Source organism: Ornithorhynchus anatinus, chromosome 14, assembly GCF_004115215.2.
Source record: "Ornithorhynchus anatinus isolate Pmale09 chromosome 14, mOrnAna1.pri.v4, whole genome shotgun sequence".
Lineage (NCBI taxonomy): Eukaryota > Metazoa > Chordata > Mammalia > Monotremata > Ornithorhynchidae > Ornithorhynchus > Ornithorhynchus anatinus.
This window is the reverse complement of record NC_041741.1, coordinates 26636954-26658504: the sequence shown is the minus strand read 5'-3', so window position 1 is coordinate 26658504 and position 21551 is coordinate 26636954. Positions and strand designations below refer to the sequence as shown.

The 21551-nt window shown below is 39.6% G+C and overlaps 1 protein-coding gene across 1 annotated transcript in view; it reads right to left on the bottom strand.

Annotated features, from left to right (window-relative positions):
* Positions 1–21551, bottom strand: part of PTPRQ (protein tyrosine phosphatase receptor type Q) — a 231912-nt gene that overhangs the window by 65702 nt on the left and 144659 nt on the right. Inside the window, exons 43-45 of the mRNA XM_039914120.1 lie at positions 18090–18413; positions 7315–7436; positions 311–497 (exon numbers count right to left, since the gene is read on the bottom strand). Of these exons, the coding sequence (XP_039770054.1) occupies positions 311–497; positions 7315–7436; positions 18090–18413 (633 nt within the window). The remainder of the gene's footprint in view (positions 1–310; positions 498–7314; positions 7437–18089; positions 18414–21551) is intronic.

Here is a 21551-nt window from a genome sequence, read left to right as displayed (position 1 = left end):
CCCTACAAATATGGTTTGTAACAGTTTCATTTTATTTCATATGTGTTTATTATTGAATCATTAGTTCAGGAAAAACATATATTTCAAGTTTAAGGTTTTAATTTCTTGTTAAATTGTAAGCTCCTCTCCCGTAAGCTTCTCGAGGAAAGGAACCATGTCATATTCTTTAATTTCATTCTTCCAAGACCTTAATACAGAATTCTGCCCTCATGAGAAGCTCAGTAAAATCTAATGAATGACTGAAAGGGCACAAATGTAGAAAATCAGAATAAGGACATTTTACATTATATAATTATAAATAATAGCTTACCTGTTTCCAAAGTAGACACGATTATTCTAGCACTTGACTTGCCTTCTATGTGTGCTGCACTGACATTTCCAGTAAAGGCAGTGATTACTACAGAATATCTTGTAAATGCCTTTAAATCAGTAATTTCTATGGTTTTATTATCCTTATTTTCTTTGATGAAGGAAACATTATAATAATCACTATCTACCTGTAGGGAAGAAGAGCCAACATTGAAGAAAAATGAAATCTACAGTAATCAATGACCTCTTGATCATTTTAAACAAACATCAAACTCTAAATTTTGAATAACCATTCAGACAATTCATTTCAATAGCATTTATTGAGCACTTACTATGTGCAGAGCACTGTACTAAGCACTTGGAATGTACAATTCGGCAACAGGTAGAGACAATCTCTGCCCAGTGACGGACTCACAGTCTAAAGAGGGGAGACAGACAGCAAAGCGAAACAGAACAAAACAAAAACAAGACAACATCAACAAGATAAATATAATCAAGACATATAGACACAAGTGCTGTGGGGAGGAGGGTAGAGCAGAGGGAGTGAGTCAGGGGGATGGGGAGGGGAGGAGGAGCAGTGGAGACAACATTATCAGCGTTTGTGTGTGTGTGTGTGTGTGTGTGTGTGTGTGTGTGTAATTCCATTCATTCATTCAATTGCACTTATTGAGCACTTACTGTGGGCATAGCATTCATTCAGTAGCATTTATTGAGCACTTACTGTGTGCAGAGCACTGTACTAAGAGCTCTGAAAGTACATTTCAGCAATAAAGAGAGACAATCCCTGCCAACACTGGACTTAAAGTCTAGAAATCACTTACGAAGTGCTTGGGAATGTACAATACAACAACAAACAGACACATTCCCTGAATGCAGCGAGCTCACAGTCTAGAGAGCTATTGCACATTCACTTATTTATTCTGATTACTCCATTTATAAATATATTTAGAAATACACTCTTCTCTCTTGTTAGAGAGTAAGACCTTTTTGGACAGGAGATTTGGTGCTCTGTTGTATTTTCCTGCACCCTTAGAAAAGTGTATTTTATCAAGTAGGCACTCAATTCATTCATTCAGTTGTATTTACTGAGCACTTACTGTGTGCAAAGCACTATACTAAGTGCTTGGAAAGTACAATTCGGCAACAGATAGAGACAATCCCTGCTCAACAAAGGGCTCACAGTCCAGAAGGGAGAGGACGGACAACATAACAAGTAGCCAGGCATCAACAGCATCAATATAAATAAAGAGAAGTATAGATCTCTACACCTCATTAATAAAATGAATAGAATAATAAATATGTACAAATATACACAGGTCCTGTGGGGCTGGGGGGCAGGTGGAGCAGAGGGAGGGAGTTGGGGCGATGGGGAGGGGAAGAGGAGCAGAGGAAAAGGGAGCTCAGTCTGGGAAGGCCTCATCTCCCTCCCGTAATACTGTCCCACCTGAATAGCTTGGACCCCAGTGCTTATTACAGTGCCTGGCACATAGTAAGCACTTAAATACATTAAAAAAGAACAATAAATGAACACCATTAATACTCTGACTTCTACTACCTCGACTACTATGACTATCACTACCATTACTAGTCTACTATTATGAGGCCTATTACCACTACTAATATTGCTCCTAGGATGACTACTTTTACCACTAGTTTTACTGCATGCATCATGTATATATTAATATAAGGTATTTAACTTCTGAAATTTTCATTTGATGTTATTTTGGACAATTAATTCAGGCATGGCACATGGCAATTATAACACTGATTTGTTTCCAAGTAAAAAGGGAGGAGTGAACAATTTTATAATTTTCGCTGCAATTTTTTTTTAAAGTACACCCGGTGGGCTTAAAAATGTGTGTTCTCTAAAGACATTAAGGTAGCAATACAGTAGTTTCCCTAGTGGGTTAAATGTATATTAAATGCAGCTGTTAAAGAATTATGTTAGTTCAAGCATACTTTTTCTTTGACAGATGTGTTTTCTATTCCCACTGAGAGTTAACCTTAACTCAAGTTCCTGATGCATGGAACAGGCATTCATATCCTGAGCTGACCATCAAAAGACAAAGTACTTCTTCATATCTCACTATTAGAAACATGGCTTGAGACATTTACAAGCAGGCTGTAAATACAGCAAGTATTAAAAATGCTTTCTGGTCTACCTCCCCAAAAGCATCAAGTACGTCATGATGTAATGGGTAAAATGAACAACTGAATGATAATCTTACACTCCAAAAACATGAATGGCAAATGTTTATTACGACAAAATCCAGATTTACCACATCTGGATTTCTTTTTTCCCCTTGGTAAAACCAAAAAAGACAACAAAATAATAAGTAGAACATACTGACAACAGTGAAGTGGTTATGAATTTGAAATCTTACTACCTGATTCTATGATGAGGACAATTCATTGTGCCGCAGGCAATTCAGAAGAACTTACATCAGTATATCACTGAACAAAAGGCATTAACCGGAGCAAGAGGTAATTTCTGGCAAATAGCACGGTAATATGAAACATTATTTGCTTAAAAACTGAGTCAAGAGTCTGGAATTCCAATCCGAGCCCTTCCTCGAACTTACACTACATGTGGACAAGCGATTTCCCTTCCTTGTGCATCCATATTTCTGAACTAACTTGTCAGTAAAGAAACCCCTTCCTCTCAAACCGGGAAACTGTGAGGATAAATAAAATAGCAAAAATGAAGGTCTCTTCAGGAAAATTCATGTTTAAATAATCTTGGCACTGCCCAGATCTAAGATCAACTGTGTGGTTGTTTTGCACCTTTGTCATTATTTTCAGAGCTCCTGCCTTTCCTAACCACATCTATGGTAGCTGTGCAACACTTTCTCAGTGCGGCTGGAAGAGTTGATGACTATCTGCTTGAAGCAGGTGTATAAGCTTTCTTCAAATAGGGAATAAGGAAGTAGGCATCATCCCTGATGTGTTGCTGAGTGACAGGCTGCTAATCAAACTGCCCTGAGCCACAGCCCTGGACAAAATATAGTCTGATTTGATAAAAATGCCCCCAGATTTAGAAGTGATGTGAATACAGATCCGACTTTTACTTCAGCAAAAGTAAACAGTCATGTCAACCTTCCCAGAACTATGGAGCTGGTGACCAGATACTTCCCTCACTACTCCCCCTCCCCGACCCCTCACCACCATACACCATTCCACAGCCTCTCTCACTCTGTTCCCTCCTACATTGCAACCACAGTTTCAGAAAAACATTTGTCCCAGTTTCCCAAACACAACTCCCCTTCACATCTCCATCCCCAGTGACTTGAATCTTCTCCCATTCTCCCGGACTTTTCCCATCCCTCCATCCTGAAAGTTTTCTGAATTTCTTTAAGATGTGCTACATGGGCCAGGCAGCCCTCTTTTTTGTACTGGCATTTTTTAAGCACTTACTATGTGCCAGGCACTGTACTAAAGGCTGGGGTAGATACAAGGTAATCAAGTTGGACACAGTACCTGTCCCGTGTGGGACTCACAGTCTTACAGATACGGTAACGGGCACAGAGAAGTTAAATAACTTGCCCAAGGTCACAGCAGACTAATGGCAGAGCTGGGACTAGAAATCCAGGTCCTTCTGACTCCCAGGCCCGTGCTCTTTCCACTAGGCCTTGCTCCTTCAATCCCTTCCTTGTTGCATCTTAGAAACACCAACACAGGTGTGAAGATGGGGCCAGGCTGGGTTGGGATGGAGAAGGGGAAGGGGAGGTCAGTCCCCACCAAGAGTGGTCATCCAGCCTATCCCAGCAGCTGTGGGGGTCCTGGGGAGGGACCAGCTGTGGCTGTGAACCAGAAATAAGATTAGGGCTGGGCAGGGAGGAAGGGGCTCTTATGGGAATAGTGGTGGGGGAATTCTGGGGCTGGGAGAATTGGGAGGAGGCATGGAGGCTGTGGGAAATGGGGAAAAGTGTTTAAAGTGGAGGTGGAGGGAGATGGAGTCGGAAAGGCCGGAAGAAGCGGAGGGAGCAAGAGTCCAGTTGGCAGCCATGGATGTTCTAGTGGACCAGCGTGGCTCCTGTACTTCCTGTCGTGGAGCAGATTAATAAATTCATTGTGGGCCAGGAGTGAGTCTACCAACTCAGTTATATTGTTATATTGTTTTCTCTCCCAAGTGCTTAGTATAGTACTCTGCACATAGTAAGCATTCAAAAAACATGATTGATTGATTGATTTCATTTGGATATGAAAGAATTCTGCAGGATATCAAAAAAAACCCAACAAACCAACAACCAGATGCCAATCCAATATGGGCTACTTTCCAGTGTAAACCTCCACCGGTATTAGAATCTTGAAGAATGTCAAAATTCCCGGATTTCCGGTTTATATGCTAAGAGCCAGAAGTAGGAAGGGAAAGTTTTGCTTAGGTGTTAGCACCGGCTCTTCTTCAGCATATGACAAAACGAGGAAATGACTCAGGATTTCAAATCCTATTTATTTCTACATATAAGAAGAAAGGGCAGAGATCCGATGGCATAAACGATTGTGGGATTTCACTATTCTCTACCATGGCAAGATATGAATTGGATTCCTCCTGGATCGACTCCCGAGGAACATAGCTACCTAGTACTCCCACAGTTTGCCACGTGCCTTCCACACACCATTAGGTTCAACAGAAAGACCTCTGCTGAACTTCAATTATAAGACTAGTTCTGAGAACAGCATCAGCCCTCATCTGGTTTATCCACAGGTCTTATTCAAGCATCTGCCATCAAGAGTAGACCTGGGCTTTGGTAATTACTAAAAAACACTGGACAACCTGAGAAGTTTAGGGAAATGCTGACTAGCAGTGTGGCCTAGCAGAAAAAAACCCACACGTTTGAGAGTCAGAGGACTTGGGTTCTAATTCTGGCCCTGCCTTTTGCCTGCTGTGTGACCTTGGGCACATTACATAACGTCTCTGGGCCTCGTCCCCGATACATTATCTATCCACTCCTTCCTGCTGTAACTGAGATCTGTCTTGCTTCTGATGAGCCTGCAATTCCTACTACTCTTTTTCAAAATGCCTTCTCCTACTTTTAGCAATTCACATGGAAGGACGGAGGAATCAACTTCCCTCTCCCTCTTAAAATACTTTCACACTATACCACCACCCATCCTTTGCCCAACATTCAAAGCCCTTGTCATCTGCCTCTACTCACCTACTTAACAACTAGTCATTGTCATTCTGATCCTACCTCTGCACTACTCTATGACTTTAATGTCTTTTTTTCTCTTTCCTTCTGTCACTCATCACTGCTCTTTATTATTATTTTAACAACAATAATAGCAATAATAGTATCTGTTGAGTGCTTATTATGTGCCAAGCACTTTACTAAGCACTGGGGAAGATTCAAGATAATCAAATCAGACCTAATCCCTGTTCCTTTCCCACACGGGGCTCACAGTCTAAATAGGAGTGAGAATAGATAATGTTGACTTCAATATCCACAATGATGACACCGTGGACCTGTGGCTGCCTGTTTTCATACACTAGTCACCTCTCCTGATTTCTTCATCTGTACCCGTCAGCTCTCTAAACCAATTTGAACCCAGACTGGATCTCATCTTCACCAGGTACAGGTACACAAGAAAAAGGTGCAAAATTTCTGTCCTCTGCCACTATAACTACCACTCAACCAATCGTATTTATTGAACACATACTGTATACAGAGTATTCTACTAAGCACTTGGGAGAGTACAATAAGACAATGTTGGGAGATACATTTCCTGTTCACAAGTTTGTCTAGAGGGAGTTGACTCCCAACTGCAACCTCTAACGGACCATCTCTTCCAGATCACTTTACCCTCAAAAACTCTTTTTGCCCCCACCGAGACCGCAGACCTCTGGACTTCTCCTAAACTATCATCCTTTTCCTGGGCTTCTTTCCTTTCCCTCAATGCAAAAACCCATGGCCTCACCACCAATGACCAGCCCTGGATCACCCTATATTCTGCTTCTTTGGCTCCTATATTTATGAAGCTGAGCACTGCAAGTGGGATACTTATGGAGTCTCCCAGTAAGAACAATGGGTAAGCCTCAGTCCTGAGTATGAGGATTGAAAGCCTGAAAGAACTGATAATGGTTTCATGAAACCACTTGCATTTTCTCTTCCCAGAAACATGAACAAGTAAACGTGGTAATCTAGAATCTACGCCAACTTCTGCCCCGAAAAAGTTCTCAGAAGAGAATACACAGTGGGAATTAGATGAGGTCCCTTTACCTCTGGGGGTTTACAATCTCAGATTATAAATGGGGAGAAAGGATTGGGGACAGACACATCAGGAATGAGGAATCATTAAAACACAACAAAGACAAATACACAATATAAGAAGAAAATCAGTAGGGTGTTGGGGTTAGAGGAGCAGGGTTTTAGCTGCCTCAGGATTCAGGGCACACCTACAGCCACCAGTTTTCCCAGGTTTTTATGGAGGCTTCATGCTATGGCTGTGTGTGGGAACAGATTATATTCCTGCTCCAGTGAATACAGAGTGTGCCCACAGCTGGGAACCTTGGTGGGGAATGGAAGGTAGCGGTTACCATAATGTGTTTCTTAGCAGCGATGGAGGGGTCTCAGAGGGCACAGCAGCAGCTTTGAACCCCCGCCTAGTTCACACAGTGAATCCTGCAGCAGGGACCCTGTGTCTGACCTGATTTTCCTGCATCTTTCTTAGCACTAGGCATATAATAAATCCTTAACAAATGTTTTAGATTATGAATTAAACCCAGGCATCTAAATTTGCAATAAGTAAATTCCATTTAATTTTTGTCAAAGAAATCTAGCCTGTGCAGTTCAGACCCGGTTAGTACCGCTCTGCTCCAAAATTCATTTTTAGAAGCACATTGAATCGGCACACAACCACCATGTATTTTGAATAGAAATAGAAAGCTTAACCTCTCCTCTTTTGGGCCTAATGATATCGGATCTACTTTTACAGGAATGCAAGTTTCAGAAATAGCCAGTCATACCCTGACATTATTGGGTGAATAAAAAGAAAAAAATGTCTTACTGAGCTAATATCTATGAGGTAGAAAGTTGGTCCTGTTATGATTGTGGGTTCATTCCAGGTGATGTTAATGTTGTGAGGTGATGTAGCCATTACAATTACATTTTCCGGAGGACCATCTGGAGCTACAAAAACAGAAACACAGTTACTGAATGTGCAGCACAAATTGCCCACCATCCTCACAGAAGATAAAATCAGCCATTGTTATCACACCAAGTTTAAGCAAAGTTTCCATACTTTCCCAAGGTACAGAGGGAACCGTTGAAACTTTAAGCTGCACTCATTAAAAATTAGCTACACCACACTGCAAGACACCAGAGCTTCCACATGGGAGTTAAGCTATGATGGAGGCACATGATACTTAAAAGCCTTGAAAATATGGATTTTTCATGCAAAAACTATACCCGGATAGAGAGATTCCCCCTCCCCCACCCTTTCCATGTATAAAAAGAGCAGTTTTGGCAACATTCCCTGTAAAAATGGCTTGGGAACCTAGTTGAAGGAAGTAATCTCCATTGAGATTAGGGAGAGTGGCAGAATCAATCAACTGATCAATAGTATTCATTGAGCAGTTACTGTGTGCAAAGCGCTGTACTAAGCATTAGAGAGAGAACAGTATAACAGAGTTGGTAGACATGTTCCCTGCCCAAGAACCAACTGGTGCCATGATTAGACTGTAAGCCCATCAAAGGGCAGGGACTGTCTCTGTTACCAATTTGTACATTCCAAGCACTTAGTACAGTGCTCTGCAAGTGCTTCCTTAGTAAGCGCTCAATAAATACTATTGAATGAATAAAGCATCTCACCTCACTTCTCTCCTACAAGCGAGCCCACACACTTTGCTCCTCTAGTGCGAACCTTCTCACTGTGCCTCTATCTCACCTATCTTGCTGCTAAACCCTAGCCTACATCCTGCTTCTGGCCTGGAACACCCTCCTTCCTCAAATCCAACCGCCCCATGTGGGACGGGGACTATATGCAGGCCGATGGAGTTGAATCTACCTCAGCGCTTAGAGCAGAGTAGTGACTACTAACACTACAACTCACAATGACAAATGGTGCAACTCTATGTCCACAGGAGTATCAGTCACTCAAGGGTATTTAGTGAGTGCTTACTGTGTGCAGACCTGTACTAAGCACTTGGGAGGGTAATAATAATTAATAATTATGGAATTTGTTATTATGTGCCAAGCACTGTTCTAAGCGCTGGGGTCGATACAAGGTAATCAATCAGGTTGTCCCATGTGGGGTTCACAGTCTTAATCCCCACTTTACAGATGAGGTAACTGAGGCACAGAGAAGTGAAGTGGCTTGCCTAAGGTCACATAGCAGACAAGTGGTGGAGCCGGGATTAGAACCTACTTCCTCTGACTCCCAAGTTTATGCTCTTTCCACTAAGCCACGCTGCTTCTCAGTGTAGTGTATACTACAGTGGAGTAGGTAGAGACAATCTCTGCCCACTAGGAGCTTACAATCAACGGCCTCAAAATTGAGCTGTGGATTCATTTAACTCTAGATTCACATTTCCATCAGACCCCAATTTTGACTCTGCAGGCAAAGGCTGGGCTCAGCCTGGGCTATGAGCAAGCTGGGGGAAAGGAGGACAACAGGTCTCTGGTCCATGTAGGATTCTGTCAGTTCTGCAATTATAAAGGCATAAGTATTGGAGTATGATAAAATGGAGAAGGTCATATATTTTGGAATTTATCCATTTAATGAAAAATACTTTAGCAGATGAGAGTTTATCATTTTTAATAAAATTTAATTGGCTTATAAATAATACTTTTTCATGGGTTCTGTATTGCTACAAAATAGCTTTTCTGTTTGAAGGTTTATTTGTCAATTTTTTACCCAGATTTTAGCTTAGCTGACTGAATTCTCAAATTTAAAAGTGCCTTGTTTTTAATTAAAAAAAACCCTGACCCCATGAATTTTCAAATTTCTTTTCATATTTACATACCACTTAAGTAATAGATAAGTTATATTTTATCCATTTAAAAGTAGCAGGAACAATTTCCACATTGCCAAAAAATTTCAGAATGCATTATGAAATAAATGCAGTCCACATTTATTTCACCTACTCCATCTGGGAACATTCCCAATTTTTAAATTTCCATTAGACAAAAATATTTCTGACTATATTAGAATATGTACATGAATTTTATTCACATAACATTTTGAAGACCTACTGAACCGCTATATAAATGGAATAAAAAGTTAGGGATTACTTCCCTTCAAAAAAGTCTACTTGTAAACTGAAAATGGGAAATTAGGTTGCTCTTAATGCTATCCCCCTACTAGACATTGTTGAGAAACTTTGTTTGTCTCACTGGAAACTGTCAAATATTGATTTAAGATTGTTTGTGAAATGAGTCTGGTCAGTAATGGGGTAAGATATCACGATACCCTTTCTCTTATAAATCACAGCAATTTGCTCAGTAGGAGTGACCTATCCGTAGTCTCTCATTCTCTCATAATCCAATCACTTCCTCTCCTAAGCACTTTTCTCCTGGTTTTCACAATAATGCATTTTCTGTAACTAACAACCATCATTTCCTGATTATCATGCTTCTATCCTTGCAGAGGAATGTGGGTCTTATGTGGGTCAGGGTCATCTTTGCCATCCATCTGCGTCTTGATGCGAAGGCAGCAGTTAAATGTGTTAGCAGAAAGGTGAGTTTGGATAGTCCATCTCTGGAAAGAGCTTCTCAAAATCCTGATGATCTAGAATGATTAAGAATTACGAATCCCTGAAAGGTTTAAAACTGCACTTTATATAAAGTATATTGAAAGTCTTCTTTCAGTAGAAATAAAACTTGAATTGGAATGTTTCTGTTTTTGTCTAAAGCTCTCTCTCTCTCTCTGTATATATATAATCTCTCTCTCTCTCTCTATATATATATATATACACACACACATACATTTGCACATTTGTGTGTGTATTTATATATATATAAATAAATAAATAAATAAAAAAAAAACATATATATATACACATATAATAAGCACTAGAATTAAACACTCTAAAAGCAATGCATGTGGTAGAGTGAATAGGGCACTGTATAGATACAATTCCTATGATTGAGAAGTTGGGTCATTTCCATCATGAAAAACATTTAAAATGTGCCCTTGATAATCACATAACAATTGCAGTCAAGAATTTCTCAGATAAAGTTATTACTTGTTGAGTGTGGAAAATGATACACACTATTAGTTAGCATTAGATCTGTTTTCATGTCAACCTTCCTCCATGAACTGAGTTTGTGTCCCAATCTATTTTACAAAGTAAGTGCTCAACAAATACCAACATTATTATTCTTATTATTATTACATGGACAAAATCTATCTTTCATTTCTGACATAGCTAGTGTTGAATGAGTGATCTAGCCATGCAAAATCATGTATTATATGGTTGGATAATTAAACACCAAAATCATAATATCATCGAGGTTCTTTCTGGATGCACACCTACCATGTGGTAGAGCGGCTTTGGGGTTACAGAGATACTTTCTTCATGGCAGGTAACTTTCCAAGACTCTAAGCAAGCATCTTATGACTTTTTCTCTACAATGGGACTCTGGGAGAGGATCATCAAATTTAGGGATTCACTCCAGAATTTTTTGGTCTGAGTTGGAGAGGATTTTGGTAGCTCTGAAACAAATTGAATTCTGGAGTTTTCTCTCCCCCTTCATATCCTTTTCGTCTAGACTGCAAGCTCCTTGTGGGCAGGGATCGTTTCTTCCAACCCCATTGTACTGTACTTTCCCAAATGCTTAGAAGACTGCTCAGCACATTGTAATCACTCAATAAATACCATTGATTGATTAATATCCTATTAGAATACGTAGACAGGTTTTTTTAAATCTCCTAAGTGTTCAGCATAAAGCATAAACTCAAGTTAATTGCTATACATTGAATAATTAATTAATAATCAGTCATATTCATTGAGCATTGACTGTGTACAGAGCACCGTCCTATGCACTTGGGAGAGTAACTACCACCTCTGTTATATAGTTTAGTAGGTGCCAACTTTGTTATATTGTACTCTCATCATCATCATCATCATCATCATGATTGGGGTATTTAATAATGTTGGTATTTGTTAAGCGCTTACTATATGCAAAGCGCTGTTCTAAGAGCTGGGGGGATATAAGGTGATCAGGTTGTCCCTCATGGGGCTCACAGGCTTCATCCCCATTTTACAGATGAGGTAACTGAGGCCCAGAGACGTGAAGTGACTTTCCCAAAGTCACACAGCTGGCAAGCAGCCGAGCCGGAATTAGAACCCATGACCTCTGACTCTCAAGCCTTGGTTCTACCCCCTGAGCCACGCTGCTTCTCGTTTGTTAAGCACTTACTATGTGCCAAGCACTGTACTAAGCAATGGGGTAGATACAAGATAATCAGGGTGGACACAGTCCCTGTCCCACATAGGACTCACAGTTTTAATCCCCATTTTATAGATGAGGAAAGTGAAGCACAGAGAAGTGAAGTGACTTACCCTAGGTCACGCAGCAGACCAGTGGCTGAGTCTGAATTAGGCTCATGCTCTTTCTACTAGGCCACGCTACAGTGCTTTGCACATGGTAAGTCTTCATGTACAATTGATAGATTGATAAAGGCTTAAGAGGTCACAGCAGGGAGATGCAGCTTGTGCCAGAGATGGTAACAATAGAGAACTGTTACTGGGGAAAGATAGGTACAGACTTATGAAACATGAAAACATCAGAGAGGCCAAGTGGGCACGATATGAAAAGAATGGAAGGATGGACTCTCCCCATCTAGACTGTAAGCTAGTTGTGGGCAGGAAACCTCTGCTAATTCTGATGTACCGTGCTCTCATAAGTGCTTAGTACAGTGCTCTACACATAGTAAGCACTCAATAAATACTACTGATTGATTCATAAAGATCAAATTATGAAGTGGGAAGAACAATCTGATTCACAAGAGGAATGAGTAGTTTTGAATGGGGTGGCGAAGAACTGGCAGGGAATGGTCAAGCTTCAGATCAATCAGGTAATCATATTTATTGGACACTTACTGTGTGCAGAGCACTGTACTCAGCTCTTGGGAGAATACAATATGACAGTTGGGAGACATGTTCCCTGCCCGCAATGAGCTTACACCTTTACATGATGAAAGCATGGATTCTATCGAACCCTGGCAAAGACACTTACCTCTTTCCTGCTTACCACCACCATTACCCACTGCCTGAGACACATTCTGGATCCCTTTCTGAGTTATCTCAGCTGAACCAGTGGATTGCTTTCCCTGAGTAAGCACGCTGCTTTCACAGACAACTCAAGGAATAGGGTTGACTTTTTTTTTTTTAAAGAGGAAAGACTTTTCTAAATCTGATAACCAACCGCCAGAGTGTCTCTTGGTGGCTAGGGAGTTTGCTCCTGTAACCTTTTGTTGAATAGAAAGAGATTTCATTTAATGTTTTACACCACTCACTGTGGATGGATTTCTCGATTATTGAGTTTCCTCGCATCCATAGACGCCTGTAGAGTAATGTCAGAAAACTCATTTGGAATCCAGCTTAAATGTTTAGGTTGCCATTATATGGGTCTATCTGTGCTTAGATATCGACAGAGATGTCTTGGTATTTATTCTCAAGCTGCCTGATTATTTTCAAGTTAGAATAATAGTGATATTTGTTAAGAGATTACTATGTACTAAGGAGTGAGGTAAGCGTTGGGGTAGATAAAAGGTAATCAAGCCACACAAGGGAATCCCACTCTTAGTAGGAGGGAGAACAAGTATTGAACACCCATTTTTCAGATAAGGGTACTGAGGCACAGAGAAGTTAAGTGACTAGCCCAAGGCCACACAGCAGGTACCTGGAGGGGTTAGGATGTCAGTGGAGGGTCACAGCTGACCCTAAATCAAGATGTTTTTTCAATACCTCTTTCAATTTTAAAATTTTATCAGTTTTTTTGTGCATTGGAATTGGTAACCAAAAAAAAAGTCTTTACCAGGTTCTTTTCATCATTTCATTCTTTGTGATGCTATCAATCACTTGGAATTTAATATAACATTGGCATTCAAAAGTATTGAGTTATTCTAAATTTCTCATAGAGCCGCAATAGGAGGAAAATCACAGAACTACTGAATAGAAAGAGAAGCTGAAGATTTGAAAAGAGTAGAGAAACTAAAACATGGAACGATTGGGTGAGGCTTATTTGAAAAGGCAAAATTCCCATGAGGAAAGAATAAGATGATGTTTCTGATTATTTAAAATTGAGCTTCCATGGGAAATGATGGTAGAATGCAAGTAAAGCTTTTCTAATGTGGAAGGATTTAGCTGAGGTGCCTTCTCCCAGAAGAGTGATCAAAGTCAGGGGCAAGGTGGGAAGTCAAAAAGTGCATGGGAATCCAGAACAGGCCCTCTAACGCCCTCTGAATGGAAATATTTTATAGCATTTACATGATTTAATAGGAATACAGCTAATGTTCCCAGAGTAAATCATTTCCAATCTCACCGCTGGCGGCAGCAAATAGATCCTTCTCGGGTTTCCTGGAGGTGGAACGACAGAATGAGGCTTTTCTGGTTGTGTATTTTTCTTTTTCAATAAGTCAATTGATGCACCTCTTTGCATTTATCTTTTGAATTTATATTGTAGTTCCTCCAGAGAAGGGGTCATCTCATCTCCAGGATTTTTAAAGAGTTACCTCTATTGTATGGTTCTACTACATTCTAATTTAAAGTATGGCTATTATTAATATCCATAAATAATTCTTTTGATACTTCTTTTTTTCTTGTCCTCAACAAAATAGAAAGCTCTAGGACAACTTCTTTCTGTTTGGATTCTCTCCTTTTTAGATCATGAAGTTACATTCCTTAGAAACTTCTTTGATGAGACATGTTTTGTTGAATTTTTTACCCAACAGATGTTTGGGTAGTTAAAATTCCTCATGAGTATGGTATCCTGTGGTGTTCACAACCTCAAGTGTTGCTCCAGGAATTTTCCCTTGTTTCTGTCTTCCAGTCTTGGTGGTCCATAATAGATTCACATCAGATTTTTTTTTCACACCACATTTCACACCTAAACTTCTCTCTCTCAAGATGTACAGGTCCTTTAAACTATAAATACTTCTACTCTACACTGGACAGGGATCCTACCAATTATTCTCCCTTTCCAATTTCCACCATTATTTCATTCAAACCAGTAAGTTTGAAGACTCCAAGCTTGGTAAAAAATCTGCTCTCAATAGAAAATTTCTATCATTAAATCATATTTTAATTTTGATGGTGTCTACACTTGATCCTGGACATCTAAAAGTTTGAGTCCTTAAATATAGCTTTTCCAAAAGTTAATTTTCCTTTGAACTCCTTTCATAACTTTAGATGAACTCTCTACTCTGGAATATTAAAATGACCATTTAGGTTAAACAAAAATGTCTTGTCTTTCCATCTGTGTAAAACCCACAAAATTCCTGATAATTTGTTAAACAAAATGTGGTCATTTCAATTGAGAAGCAGTATGGTCTAGTGGATAGAGCACAGACATGAGACTAGCTCTGCCACTTGTCACCGTGTGACCTCGGACAAGTCATTTAACTTCTCTCTGTCTCAGTTACCTCATATATAAAATGGGGATTAAGACTGTGAGGAGGGACAAGGACTGTGTCCAACCATATTAGCGTATATCTACCCCAGTGCTTACTACAGTGCCTGGTACACAACAAGTGCTTAACACGTACCATAAGAAGCCTAAAAAAAGAAACCTGCATAACCAAATGGATTAGCACAGAATGCATTCAATTTCTTCTGTTAGAGTCCTTTGTTGCTGATGTTCATTTTTAATAATTTTTAAAAATATTTTTAAAAATAAGATTGATCATGATTTTTGCACCCTCACTTTGCGACAAAATACCAGATACATGGCTTTTTTCTTAATCATTAATCTCTAAACAACTTTTCTTTTTTCAGGTCACTTCACTTGGCTATGTTTATTCCCTTCTTTGTTAAGTGCAAAATATTGAAGATCAGTGAGATTCTGTGTGCAAGTAGGCTAAAAATAATATAATAATGTTGGTATTTGTTAAGCACTTACTATGTGCAGAGCACTGTTCTAAGCGCTGGGGGAGATACAGGGTAATCAGGTTGCCCCACGTGAGGCTCACAGTTAATCCTCATTTTACAGATGAGGTAACTAAGGCACAGAGAAGTGAAGTAACTTGCCCACAGTCACACAGCTGGCAAGTGGCAGAGCAGGGAGTTGAACCCATGACCTCTGACTCCGAAGCCCAGGCTCTTTCCACTGAGCCACACTGCTTCTCTGTGTATACTAATATACATAGTTATATAAATATATATATGTATATATGTATATACATACCCACACATACACACATATGGTACTCTCCCAAGTGCTTAATGCAACGCTCTGCACAAAGTAAGCACTCAATAAATACGATTGATATATATACATATATATGTGCAGGTCTATGTAAATACATAAATACATACACACAACATACACACTCTCACACACAAATGTGTATATATGTCCTTTGTTTTCCAATATAAAACAATGACGGTGAAGTTCATCTAGGAATACGAGCGCAGATAAAAAGGCCAATGGGATGGTCCCAGACAAACTGGAACCATAAAAGGGTCATCCCTTGTTGTATGCAATTTGCGTTTGCGGCATCTGGTGCAGATTTCTCTTTGGCCTCATTATCTCTGAAGAAATTGATGTGACTGACGTCCTTCCGCACTGACTGCAAGTAAAATATTTCTAGAGCGCTCAGGACTCCTCTTACTTTTCAAATTTCTTGTTTAACGTAATACTCCTTACCTTGTCAATATCCTCCATTCTCTTTTTTCCAAACCAATCTCTTAGGGATTATGAATCCCTAATCTTTGAACCAATAAACGGTCATACAATTCAGAGAATGATTACACCTGCCATAGCACTCATGTATATATATTGTGCCCTGAATTATTCATTTGGACAACTCAAGTTATATTTTTATAGCTCTCTCCTCCATTGGAATGTAAACTCCTTGAGGACAGGGAACATGTTCTATCTTTATTTTGTACTTCCCAAGGATGAAGCAAAGTATACCATACTAACCAAATTTCAATACATGCCTTAGCTATGTATTTGATGACTACCTGCTTAGTGTGTCATGCATCTATTGTAAGGTTACTCAGATATAGATTCCAATGAAACAAAGAGGCCCCTTTTAAAATGTCTCATCAATAATCGTAATGTTGGTATTTGTTAAGCGCTTACTATGTGCCGAGCACTGTTCTAAGCGCTGGGGTAGACACAGGGGAATCAGGTTGTCCCACGTGGGGCTCACAGTCTTAATCCCCATTTTACAGATGAGGTAACTGAGGCACAGAGAAGAAGTGACTTGCCCACAGTCACACAGTTGACAAGTGGCAGAGCTGGGATTCGAACTCATGACCTCTGACTCCAAAGCCCGTGCTCTTTCCACTGAGCCACGCTGCTTCATTACCTGCAGCAACCAAGTGCAGCTCACTGTATTGGGTCGGGTAGACCCCCACAGTTTACTTTCTCTACCCACTCACTGCTGATGAACAGTTTTGAGAATGTAAAGAGAATGACTCGATAAAGAGCCATGATGGAGAACTATCGGGGTATGTGTCATCACTGAACAGCTCATGACTGCCCATTCCCATCCCTCAATCTGTTCTATGCCCAATTTAGAAAAATGCTTGGCAGGCTCTCTCTGCTCTAGGATGAGAAAAACATGTATCCACTTCAAGAGGATTGGACATGTGCATCAAACTCACCCATCCATAGCTGGACAAAGACACGTACAAAGAAAATTTTCACTGTTCCTTCCCCCTGCTTTTTTATAATAATTAAATTAAAGCATTGCCAGGAAACATGAAAGGAAAGGTAAGCAGAGGCAAAACGTCTGGAACATTTTGGCCTCAGGAATAAGAATATGATTTGGGAAAATGAGGTGCATGAAGTTAAAGAGATGGCTAAGATGTGCTATTAGGGACTATTCTATTCTCCCAAATAGAGTATCAGACACACTCAGAAAGTCAAAACTATACATCTGTTTTTCTCTATTACCCTCGAGTAAGTACCTTAACAGTTTTTTGTTGATAAAGAGAGTGAAACTTTTTAATCAGTGGCTATTACTGAATTCATGTTGCTTGGACTGACAGCCATTTATCAAGCACATAAATGGATCACGGGGTAACGGGAGATGAGTTCAGTGTCATGCTGCAATTCAGCAAAATGTTCAGAAGGCCATTTTGTTGCGTTAGTTACAGGATTTAATCTAAAACTTTCAAGAACTGTCCCAAACTAATTACAGCCTAGCAGGAAAATCTTGTAAAGCTAAAAGGGAACAAAGATTGAATCCCACTTACACGGTTCCACCCACATTCATATTTTCTCAATGTGCATATTTTTCTGTGCCTGAGTTTAGCACTGGGAAGTCCTGAAGCAATCAAAACAATTTTAATGTGCCTTTGAAGGGATTCCCATTGTAAAACAGCCACAAAAATTTTGTTATACTTAATAAAGAGCACTGATAATCACCATAACAAAGCTCCAAAAACATGATACATACATTCCACCATTTGGGATATGGTTAAAGCGAAGGCCAGAGTGAATATATATATATGTTCTTCTACATACATATATATATATATATATATACTTATACATAGACATATATGTATATTCTTATGTGTGTGTGTGAATGTGTGTGTGTCGTGTGCGAGCGTGTATGTGTGTGTATACATATACTGAAGAATGTTTTAAAACGTCACTTACAGCCAGGTAAAGTTTGTGTAGAAATCCAAACTGAGTTGTTTCCATAACCGGCATTTGTGCTCGCTGCTACTTGGAATCTATACCATCTGAATTTCTTTAGTCCATGTACTGTTTCCTCTTCAAAGTCAACTTCAGACAGGTATTGGTTTTCCTGATATTCAACACATTCTTCAGATTCCCAGTCATCACAGTGGAGGGATCTCAATTGTATAGTGATCTTATAGTTTTGAAAATAGCCAAGAATAGTTTCAGGTTTGAGCCAGGTCAAAGTTACACTAGTTGATTGGATGTCGGAAAAAGCAATATCTCTGGGAGCACTGGGAACTGAAAATTAAAACATACAAAATTAAACAGGATATAATTAGGTTCATCAGACATTTTATAAAAATCTCTCTGCAAATACAAAGCAAAATTAGTTCCATTACCTCTAATTTTAAGAGATTGTCCATTACCTATGTATTAAATTCACTATTACATTCTAATTTAAGAAAATATTGCACATGTACACAGTTAACAGGATATATGGTTGGATAAAAACAAAATTTTGAATAGCACCAATGCTTGTGTGTCATTCCTTCCATTTGGGACCTTCCTTTCTTTCAGGAAATCTCAAATGACCTAGAATCTTTAGGTCATTTAGAATCCTTTAGAATCATTTAGAATCTTTAGAATGCAGTTTTCCAGGAAATACCCAGTGGTCATATAGCATTTTTCTAAACCCTGTAAATTGTTATAGTTTAAATGTATGTGGAGGAAAAATACATATTCATGAGGGTGCGTAAAAAAACAAATATATTACTTTTTAAATCAGTAAAGGTGATTTAAACTGTATAGAAAGTCAGAAATCTAGTAAGACGATCATGGCATAAGCAAAGAACAAATTGTTTTCATCTGTGTGCGTGCATATGAACATACAGTACTTTGCATATCATATTTATTTTAAGCCAGCAGAATTCTTTCCATCACTGGAGCACATGAGATCTTGTTTAGTGACAAGAATTTATCCAGTGAACCAATACCATGAGCGATAGGTACTATATGGTAAACATGCTGTGTTGTTTTATCCTCTTGTTCTCGCATCCTGAAGACAAAGTCTAAGTGTGCAACATTGGGATAGAGTACGGGATAAAATGAAAGATACAGGAAAGAGAAACTGTGAAATAATAACTATGAGAGGTAATAATTTCATGTAAACTGTATGCTAATATCATACTTAACTACACTGGGACCACCTGATGATTTTATAAATGATTGCAATTCTCTGCAATTTCCATGTTTCTCTGTCACATTCCCCATGGAAATAAACTAAAATTCTCCCCATGACATAATCTCAAAACAGAAATAAAAGTATTCCTTCCCTCACCTAAATTTGTAAAAGTCACTGCTGAAATGAACCCATGACACTCATAAATTAAGAAGGAAATCTCAAAAATCCATAACAAATGAATCATGACTTTCTCCCTAACTTTGTTCTTCACGATGACCGATTTATATACAGTTAGCCTCAGGATCAAAGACAACATTCCTAATGATACTTTTTCCCTCACCGAGACAGTCACCCCAATTCTGATTACTAGAAGTCAAATGTGGTGCTAGGGCAAATCCAGGTCTCCCAGCAACAGAGAAGGTTTATAACAACTGCCCTGTGTATCCTGAGTTTGGTCAGAAGCTTGATAACAGGCTGGTATTACATTCTATTATTTAAGATTCCCCATGGATACACTGTCCTTATTCCTTTAATTTGCTATCCCCCTTTCTATCCATGAATTGCTGGACAGGATGCTACCAAAATAATTCAATTATAGCAGCTAACTCTGTGCAACTGCTGTCTATCCTTGATGGCAGATTTGTAAAATGCCTTGGGCTTCTCTATGCTAATTGTCAGTTCTAATACTCGGATTCTTCTGAGAAGCTGTTTCCAATCATCTGCTTGTCTTGTGTGTTTGCTTTCAGAGCACTGAACACAACGTGTAGGAGTTCCTATATGTGATTCAAGAATTGTGATAAGGCTCTCAGCCTGTTAAACTGAGTTAGTCTCTCTGATGGCGAGGCTAGTCTGACACCAACTTTCAGATTTCCTTGTTGCTTTAAAGGAGATCAGGGCCAGCTTCATATACTTGACCAACCCAAGATGGAGATATCCTTATAGTTCACTATTTCCCCTATTTATCATTTATTTTAATTTCTATCTGTCCCTGCAGATGGTAGGCTCCTTATAGGCAGGGACCATGTCTATCAACTCTATGTCACTGAACTTTCCCAAGCGCTTAGTTCAGTACTCCGCCCCCAGGAGGTGCTCAATAATTATTACTGAGACAACATTACACAGTGCTACGTATGCATGATTTCACAAGATATCACTTCATTGTGCTGCATGTTCACAGAGCATATCATAATGACATCACATACAACATTTTGGGTTACTCTGTCAGAAGACTGTTTCTCCTCTCCTGCCCCACGTGGGGCTCAAGCAGATTGGGTTGGACCCAATCCCTGTCCGATATGGGGCTCACAGTCTCTATCCCCATTTTCCAGATGAGGTGACTGAAGCACAGAGAAGTGAAGTGACTTGCCCAAGGTCACCCAGCAGACAAGTGGTGGAGCTGGGGTTAGAACCACGACCTCTGACTCCCAGGCCTGTCCTCTATCCACCTCACCGTGCTGCTTCTCTAGTACAGTACTCTATGCATAATATGAATGCAATAAATATCATGGATTGATCATTTATAAATACCACAAAGAGGCCCTGAATTTCTCCTATCTGAATTGCGGTAAAGACATCCTCTGAGCCCCATGGTCATCTGATGCCAAAGTGGAATTCTGATAATAATAATAATAGTAGTAGTAATAATAATAATATTTTAAGTGCTTACTATGTACCAAGCACTATATTAAATGCTGGGATAGTTAAAATATAATCAGGTCCCACAAGAGGCTCACAGTCTAAACAGGAGGGAGAAAAGTTATAAAATCCCCATTTTGCAGTTGAAGGAACTGAGGCATAGGGAGGATAATGACTTCCCAAGGTCACACAGCAGGCAAGTGGCAGAGTCAGGATTAGAATCCGGATCCTCTGGCTCCCAGGCCTGTGCTTTTTCCACTGTGACACCTTGCATCTTATAATAATAATAATGTTGGTATTTGTTAAGCGCTTACTATGTGCAGAGCACTGTTCTAAGCGCTGGGAAGATACAGAGTAATCAGGTTGTCCCACGTGAGGCTCACAGTCTTCATCCCATTTTATAGATGAGGGAACTGAGGCACAGAGAAGTTAAGTGACTTGCCCACAGTCACACAGCTGACAAGCGGCAGAGCCGGAATTTGAACCCATGATCTCTGACTCCAAAGCCCGGGCTCTTTCCATTGAGCCACGCTGCTTCTCTGATTATCTTATGGTACGTGATAAATGATATTATTCAGTAAATGGTTCAGGAGAACTCTACCTCACTAAAGAGTAATAAG